Raw genomic sequence first — 9,168 nt, forward strand, 5'->3', positions numbered from 1 at the left:
AACTTAACCTAACCCATGGCTGCAGCGCTCGGCCCCCTAGCCTGTCCTAGCCGCAGCGCTCAGCCCAGAAAGTGTCTTAACCTAACCTAACCCTAAAAAAAGAAAGTGTCATAACTTAACCTAACCCGTGGCCGCAGCGATTGGCCCACTAGCCTGACCTAGCCGCAGCGCTCATCACAGAAAGTGTCTTAACCTAACCTAACCCTGAATAAATACTAATTTTATCGAAAAATAATATTGCTCAACACCTAAAAAATTGTTCAATTGACCTAAAAATATTGCTCAAGCGACCTTAAAATATTGCTCATCCGACCTAAAAATATTGCTCATCCGACCTAAAAATATTGAACAACCGACCTAAAAATATTGCTCATCTGACCTAAAAATATTGCTCAACCGACCTAAAAAATATTCCTTAACCGACCTAAAATTGTTGCTTAAACCAATCTAAAATTTATTCCCAACTGACCTAAAATTTTTAATAGCAACCCTAAATATATTTCCAATTCTATTCAAATATCTATCTNGATTGGAAACTCAATAGGTTTGTTTCCTCTTGGTCAGACGTTCCCGGTTACAGCAACAAGAAGAGTCAGCAATACTGCAAAATAGAAAACACTAAAAATAATTACATTCAGCAGAGTGTCCGTAAAATACTGGTTTTGATGAATTTTCAATTTTTTTCAAAATTATTAGAATCAGGGACAGTCAACAAAAGGAAAAGAAAAAAGGAAGAAGATGAATCAAATCTGAATTTTTCTGTATCAACTGTATCAAATTTATAAAATTTATAAACGTTAGAAATAATAAATTGAAAAAATAGAATATTGTAAACATTAAAAAAAACTCAAAATGTTTCATTGAAATATGCCCCAATGAAGGGGATAGTAATTATTTAACATTAATTTTACAGGGAAGGAATGTAATGTTGGGTCTGAAAGCATCCTTGCAAATATCTGAACAAAAACAGTAAAAAAGAGGGATAGCAAAGCTCTTTTTTGCAATTACCCCTTTTAAAAGACTTTTAATACCAGGGTTTTCACATATTACTCCAAAACCCTGGGAGCAACTCTAAAATCCTGGGAGCACTCAAAAACCCTGGAAGCAATTCCAAAACCCCTATAGCAGCCATCCCTACCTCCCATGGGCGTTCTTAAATAATCTGCAAAAACAGTTAGCAAATTTGCAAAATTAAAAATATTTACTGTAATATCTATTTAAAAAATGTGCAAAATAAGTCAATCCAAGCAAGAAAAGTAGCAAAGACTTCAACTGAATATAAATTGAACATAACAGGTTTATATACAAAGCATAATGTAAACAATAACAATGCAATAATTTGCACTGTAATGTACTGGAACGCCATCAGAAATAAGTCGCAACATTTGTATAATACTTCAACAAATATTAAAAAAATATATAATTTAATTGTGAAACATTTTTTAATTCAAATATTCAGTTTTAATCAAATAAGCCTGAGTCTAAATCTAAGTTTTATTATATTTTAAGTTTATTAATAGTTAAATAGGGTAGGGATCATGTATAGGTTCAGTGTCAAAACTAATAATCATTGAATTGTTGTTCCCATTGCACTTCCATCCCATCCAGGTTTTCCGTGAACAGTTAACAGAGTTAGGATCAGTTCCAAAAAAATCATCTCCAGGAATAAACTCACAAGTTTCTTTTCCATCACAATGATCTCGAACTAGCTTTAATTCTGCTTCTGTAGGCATTCTTGCCTCACAATCATGAACAGCCTTGATAAAGTGTAAGAATAATATATTGTAAAAAGTGCAAACAATTCCAAACTCCAGGACATATTCTAAAATGGAACCAACTAACAAGGCAGGGACAGTCCTGCAGTTTACCTCTTCTAGGCACTTAGCTCCTTTCAAAGCAAGGGCAAATGGTTAAGATACTTGATTTTTTTATCAACAAATTCAAGATTTCACTAAAAACATGTTCTAACCTGCAGTGCAATTTGAAAAACTTTGAATTTTAGATGAGAACTTGTATAAGGCAAAATTAAGCAGAAAACTCTTTTCATAATGTTCAATTTTTTTGTATGCAGTTATGATGGAGATAATATTTTAAATAAAAATTGTATATTCTAGTTTTAAGCCTCTGTTGCACAAACCAGCAATAGTGTTTTGCGAAAGTTTTCACAAAATGTCGAAGTGAAGTTGTTCTAAAAATCAATGAGTAAACTGCAAATCAAGAAATCTGAGCTCCCTTGCTGTAGTAAATTTAACCATATTCTTATTTTCATAAATTGTTTAATGTGTTATAATGTTTTATTTGATTTGATTTGAATTGAAGAACCAGTTTATGTTTATAAAAGAGAGATGCATAGAGTTGCTCCTGACTTATCCTACAGGGGAGTAGCAAAACATAGGAGTGAAACAGTATACAAGACCTACATCTTCACCTTATCATCTTATCAACATCTCAGCTGAAAAAGAAACACATATTTTTAACCCCTGATAGGTATACAAGCCATGCACAATGATACCGTTTTTTTACTCAGTCAGCTGTGAGGACTGGATTACTGTAGAAGATTCCATGTGATGTGGCTTTAAGGCTTTCAACTCCCTATTTTGCATAAGCAGTGCAGTTATGGGTTTCCTTAATTCCACTTGAGTCGGAAAGACTTTAATACAAAGGAAAGCAGGGATCTTCTACTGATATCCCTCATACCCTTCCTCCTCCAAACTTCCTTATCTGTTTCCTACCTGCGCCACAATTTGATGTCACAAGAATTATATTAAGAGACCTCAACACATAAAAAAAAAAAAAAAAAAAATTTAATAGGAAAAATGGAAAGGGAACTCTCCAATGATATGCTTTACACACTCAATTTATTTCATTAGCAAATGGAGACAACATTGGAGATGAGGCTGGAAAAGAGGCACCTTAACCTGGTCCTAAAGCTTGCAGCTTTGCAAACTGCAGGATGTTCCAAAACATTTCTTCTTTTTCAAAATTAGCTAAATGTGATTGAAAGATGTTTAAACAAGAAGAAAATGAAGAACAAGAAATTTAGAAATGTCATAATATTTACATCTGCTATAATATAACTATTTAAAGAATATTGTTAAAATTTAAAATTTAAGATTAATATTTTTTAAAAATATGATATTATAGAGGATGTGAGTCAGACTAATAAAAACGCATAAATAACTTCCAGTATATATATTTCTTATAACTTATTACTAGAGGGTTCAGAACTAGAGTCAATATCAATATCACACGTGTAGATGTTTTATCAGTACTCTGCCCCGTATTCGTTCTATCTCATTCTGTTGAATCTTGTGGAACTTGTTTAACGCGGCCAGGAATCGTCTTCCACAATATATTAATTTTTTTTTTTTTTTTTAAGGACTTTGATAAACATTTTTCTCCCTAGACCTCTATAACTCACTCAGTACAATGACAGGATATGCAATTGATCAAGCAAAAACACTGATACGTGAAATAAACAATCTAAGAAAAGGTAAAGTAGTGAAAAAGGAAAAAATCTTGGAATTATGCACACAAGGGAAGTAAAAAACATTAAAGCAGTCAGCTACAATTAGCTTACTTCAATGTTTAAAGAAGCAATGAACAGGATCACAAGAAAGAACAGTGCATAATACACAAGATCTCTGTCGGTGGTTCTAAACAGCCAAGCAAAATATGTGCTTAAGACACTTCAGCTGGAGGATAAACAAGAAGATTAATTAATTAATTTACAAAGCTCTTTTGAGGTAAAATAATAGTATGGATGTAGTAAAAGCCTACTCCATGGCAATTTCTTGATTACATCATCTATCCAGGTACAACTCGGATTCTCTTGACTATCAAAGTCATCACACAGCTACAATCCCATGAACTATCAACACCACTGCCACTGGGCAGGATCTCATTAGCTATCGGTGTCAATACGGACACTAGCAATCAATTGATCAATTTCTCAACCAGGACACAATCCACACAGCTACAATCTTGTGAACTATCAACACCAGTACCACTGGGCATGATCTTATTAGCTATGTCAACCGGACAATAGCAATCAATTGATCAATGTCTCAAACAGGACACAATCCACATGGCTACATTCGGCCTTGAACTATCAACACCACTGCCCCTGGGTGCTATCTTGTTAACTATGTCAACCAAACAATAGCAATCAATTGATCAAAGTCTCAAACATGACACAATCCACACGTCTACAATTCTGTGAACCATCAAGGCCACTACCACTAAGTGCAATCTTGTTAGCTATGTCAAAAGTGAAGTAAAACCTCTGTTAGTATGTTAGTATCTCAATAGGTACAGCTACCAGAGAACCAGAAATGTTTAAATGAATAAATGATAATAGAACAAGATATAAATTTAGAAAGAGTAAGCATGACCGGGAATTGCAAGTTAATCTCTCTTTTGGTTGAATAGAGGAGGGGGAAAGGGAGAGGGGAAAAGAATCAGGGATGGGGGAGGGGGAGTCAGGAGTCATGCAAGAAACCATTCAAAACAAGAAACTAAATCAAATTTGGAGGGTCAAATGATGAAATTTGTCTTAAGCTCAGTTTGTTTGCCAAAGTTTAGAAATAAACAATGAAAAATAATCAAAGCTAATATTATATTATGAATTTTGTCAATACCGGGAGAAGTTGAAAGGCCTGTCCAACTATACTTTAGATAATAAAAAATGTATATGATAAAAATAAAGGTTGTTTACCTATGAAGCTTTCAGAAGCCAAACAAATAATTACAAGACATTATGTGATGATCACATAAATGTTAGGAAGCATGATGCTTACCTTTGTAACTTCAAAACAGCCTCCTGGACAAGTAACACCAAATCTATTTTTTCGCCAGTCTTGTAAACGATGATAATCAATCCCAAAGGCTGCTGTAGCAGGTAAATCTGAACCTTCCTTCTCCTGAGTTGTTTGTCCAAGGCATGGGTATCCCCCACCAGCCACTGCAGGACAATTTGGCTTTCTAGACCTTGTTGCCTTACCACATGTTGTATTATTTGCAGGTCTTGTCCATTCACTCCATTGACACCATTTACATGACACATTGCAGACAGCTTGCTCACAATCAGCTTTTTCATCATATTTCCCCTTGCATTTTCCATTTTTATTAAGACACTTTCTACTTCTAGTTCTTGTGCCTTTACCACAAGTAGTAGTACACTTAGACCACGTACTCCATTTGGTCCATACCTTAATAAAATATTGTTGATATGTACACACTTTCTTTTTCATTGTTTTATGCAATAATGATCATACTCTCTTCCTCTTGCACTTTGGAAACTTTCCCCCATATTTGCAAATGCATTCTTGATGAAATGGCCCTGAAACAAATGGAATATGGTTTAGTTTCTAAAAAGAAAGGGAGTTTAAAAAACAGAATTCTTGATTATTTAAATCTATTTAAAAAATCTGGCCAAATCAAGTCATATAATAAGCTATGTCTGATTTTAGTTTGATTATATGTGCTCTTCTCAGTACACCATCATTTTTTGGGCGAATCTTGAATTTATTCTCACCATCTAATAGATAACTTGCAAAATACAAAATTAATCTGATCTTCAAAAAAAGGTTTATAACCTTTGGTAATTATAATTTAATTAACTATCCTTAAAGGGTGCTTCGCGCCCATCTTTTAAATTAATTGTGAACATGTTCTCTTTGTGTACATCGTAAAACAAAACAAAAATAATTCGTGGATTTTCACAAAAAAATTCATGGATTTTCAAAATTTTCAAAAATTTTATGAAGATCGAATTTTGATGGAGACAAATATTTGAAATTTTGATCATTCATAAACCTTCCCTGGGGTCCCTAGATGTCCCACAAAAAATTTGGGCTGATAGGTTCTGCCGTTTTGACGTTTATTGGATACAAACAAACAGACAAACAGACAAGCCAAATTTATACATAGATTAGGAAATGATATCAAGGACAAGGATGAGGACATTTAGGTGGCTCTGCTTAGAAGAGAAAAGGATGAAAATGTGACTGGGTGACAGAAGTGTTGAGGCTGGCCTTCCAGCCTCCTTCACTGAAGATTAATAATAGAATTTTTCTCCAAGTCATACCTTCTGCTTCACATGTGGCTCCGTTTCCACAGTTTTTAGCACAAGTGGCGCAGCCTTTACCATCATTTTTTTCCCCATACATACACTTACACTCTCCTTTAAGAAACATTGCATAAGGACCGCAATCTTTTGTTGCACAATCTGGAGCAAACCCTCCCCATTTACACATACAGGTTCCCTCCTTCAAATCACAATATTCTAGATCAGTACATTCGTCACAAGCTGTTCCAACTCTTTTGCCACATGATGGATATGTAGATGCCCCATTATAGCAAACACATAATTTTGTTTTAGGTTGACAGTACGCAATGTCTGCATGGCAAGATGATGTATCATTTCTGCAGTCGATAGAATCCTGAAATACAAGTTTGTTAACAGACCTCATAAAATCAGTCTTTGAACAAGTGCTTACAATGTAAAAAAATAGCTTATACCTCAACAAATTATATGTTTAAGGCATTTTGTGAATTTTAATGTTTTTAAAAAAACTATAATAAGTAACAGTTTTCTGCAATCTAGAAATGTATTACTTCTGGTGCATCTTTGGTGTTCTTCTGAGCTTTCTCAGACCCAAACTAATGACAATATTTAATTATTTTCATAAGTTATACAAGACACATTCTGTACAGTTCACAAAATCCTACAAGTTATATATAGCTTCAGAAAATTATACAAATAAGAAGTGGTTATACAAACAATTCACAAATATACCTCTTTGGTAAAACTTTGAGCTTTCACAGGCCAATCTTCATTACAATAATTTTATATAATTATTCCAATAAGCTTTTAAAATAAGTTAAAAAAATAAGTTATACATTCATACAAATATGGAATAGTTGTCTATACCAAATAGATTATCAAGTGCAATAGGTGGCAACAGAGAAATAGACCATTTATGCATAATGTCACAAGTGTCAAATATTACAAGGAACACAAAATGTTCTCACATTAGTTGACATGTTTTCCAAGATTTTAAAAAAAATTGTATTAACAGAAAATAAAGAATTCATAAAATTACAATTATTTTACTGTAAGATAATCACTTTATTTTAAAATTATCACTATTATTAATAATTTTGTCAGACACATAAACTAAATTGACACTTGTGACTTAATAATAGTGCTGTACTGAGAGTGCACACGTTCTTCTTTGACATGCCCAAGAAACTATTAAACTCTAGATAACAGTTAGGTGGATCAGGCCAGCTAAACCGAGTTGGGACAGATACATGATAATGGATTCACGGGAAGAGAGTAATAATGAACTGCTAAGTTTAAACTCTGATTGAGTTAGTTTTGATGAAGTGTTTGAAAAGAGCTGGTTATAGAAGGAGAAATCCCTGAAGTGTCCCTTCTCTACACAATGCAGAAATATATTACCTCTTTGGTTTTACTTTGAGCGCTCACAGGCCAATCCTAATTACAATAATTATTTATAATTAAACCCAACAAGCTTTCTAAATATTCTTATTCTATAAGTTATGCATTCCTTTTAAAAATTCAGAAATTCATACATATACAAATACAATTTATCTAAAAATTCAGTAAATGTATTTCCTCTTTGTTATTACTCTGAGTTTTTTTAGGCCAATTCTAATCACAATGATTATTTATAAATAAATCTAACAAGCTTTTGAATAAAATAATACCATAAGTTAAACATACCTTTTTAAAATTAAAAAATTTGTACAAATAATGGCAAAGTAGTTTTCTATATAATCTACAAATGTGTTACCTCTTTGTTGTTACTAATAGCTTTCACAGGCCAATCCTAGGTACAATAATTATTTATAATTAAATACAACAATCTTTTAAAATAAATTTATTTCATAAGTTAAAAATTCAGAAATCCCTTAACATTAGAGCTTAAAAATCGCTATACCTCTTTGGCATTACTTTGAACTTTCACAGGCCAATCCTAGGTAAAATAATTATTTATAATTAAATCCAACTAGTTTTAAAAAATTAATCTTATTAGTAAAAAATTCAGAAATCCCTTCACATAAGAGCTTAAAAATCACTATACCTCTTTGGCATTACTTTGAACTTTCACAGGCCAATCCTAATTTCAAAAATTACTTATAATTATTAAATAAATCCAGCAAGTTAACTTTATTAATAAATAAGCTCTTAAAAATTACAAAATCTGTAGAAAAAACAGTAGTCATCTATACAAATTACAAATGTTTTACTTTTAGCTTTTATAGACCATATTGCAATGAATGTTCTATATCCAAAAATCATTTTAAAAGCTTTAAAGCTTTTAAAATAAACTAATAAACAATCAGCAGTATTAAAAATTCAGCTTCCAGTACCTTTTCTTTGTCCTGTTGAGATTTCACAGGCCAAGCCTATTATAACAATAAATATTTAATTAAGGTACTGATGTAAATCAGGTTTTGTCATATTTGCATAGAGGATCACTGAAATGATGCTTATATTTTCTTAAATAAAGAAAATTATTAAGATTAAACTTACAATTAGAAAAATTTGAAAATATATGTGTATAACAAGTCTCATTTGAATATAATACTTACTAACTAGAAATTTGATATACAGAAGTTTAAATAAAAATAAAAATAAAAAGATGTAATTACTATTACTAATTATATTCTATTGAGTAAATGTTTTTTTCAATTGATGAAAAACTATTGTGTTACTATTGTGCTATGCATATATAAACATACTTAGATTTAAATAATTATATCCATTTAAATATGTATAAAACTTAAATATATAAACATATTACAAATTTTCCAACTAACTAGAATTATATATGATCAACCTGCACTACTTCGGAAAATTTATAAATAATTATAAAAGAACTTTTTTGTTTAGGAACACAATATTAACTTAAAATCATTATGTCTTTTAAAGTTGTACCTCATTTTTCTTAATATGGTTTAAATTCTACTACTAATATTTTTGTACACTTTAATTCAGAAATCAAAACGTTTTGAAATATGTCAAAGGGTGTAATATCTTCTAATATCTATAATATATTATCATCCTATTACCTATTTATCTATCTTTCTATCGCTATACATCTTTTTTCTTTCTATCTACTTTTCTATTATAAA

At 31.6% G+C, this 9,168-nt stretch overlaps 1 protein-coding gene across 1 annotated transcript; it reads right to left on the bottom strand.

Annotated features, from left to right (window-relative positions):
• Window positions 1-1,480: 1,480 nt before the first annotated feature.
• LOC111707855 (semaphorin-5A) lies at window positions 1,481-8,607 on the bottom strand. Its single transcript, XM_023481036.1, has 11 exons — window positions 8,567-8,607; window positions 8,404-8,439; window positions 8,115-8,150; window positions 7,971-8,006; window positions 7,824-7,859; window positions 7,469-7,504; window positions 6,619-6,663; window positions 6,089-6,443; window positions 5,277-5,341; window positions 4,800-5,210; window positions 1,481-1,757 (listed from the first exon to the last, which is right to left on the bottom strand). The coding sequence occupies exons 8-11, from the start codon at window positions 6,255-6,257 to the stop codon at window positions 1,521-1,523; spliced, it is 882 nt and encodes a 293-aa protein (XP_023336804.1). The 5' UTR covers window positions 6,258-6,443; window positions 6,619-6,663; window positions 7,469-7,504; window positions 7,824-7,859; window positions 7,971-8,006; window positions 8,115-8,150; window positions 8,404-8,439; window positions 8,567-8,607; the 3' UTR covers window positions 1,481-1,520.
• Between the last annotated feature and the right edge of the window lie 561 nt (window positions 8,608-9,168).

This window comes from Eurytemora carolleeae, unplaced genomic scaffold (assembly GCF_000591075.1).
Source record: "Eurytemora carolleeae unplaced genomic scaffold, Eaff_2.0 scaffold532, whole genome shotgun sequence".
NCBI classification, from domain to species: domain Eukaryota; kingdom Metazoa; phylum Arthropoda; class Copepoda; order Calanoida; family Temoridae; genus Eurytemora; species Eurytemora carolleeae.

Coding starts and splice junctions, on each gene's coding strand:
- LOC111707855 (XM_023481036.1), bottom strand. CDS start 6,257: ATGTGTAAATGGGGAGGGTTTGCTCCAGATTGTGCAACAAAAGATTGC. Junction 5,211..5,276: donor CAAAGTGCAAGAGGAAGAGA/GTATGATCATTA, acceptor TATTTTATTAAG/GTATGGACCAAATGGAGTAC. Junction 1,758..4,799: donor GCTGTTTTGAAGTTACAAAG/GTAAGCATCATG, acceptor CACTTTATCAAG/GCTGTTCATGATTGTGAGGC.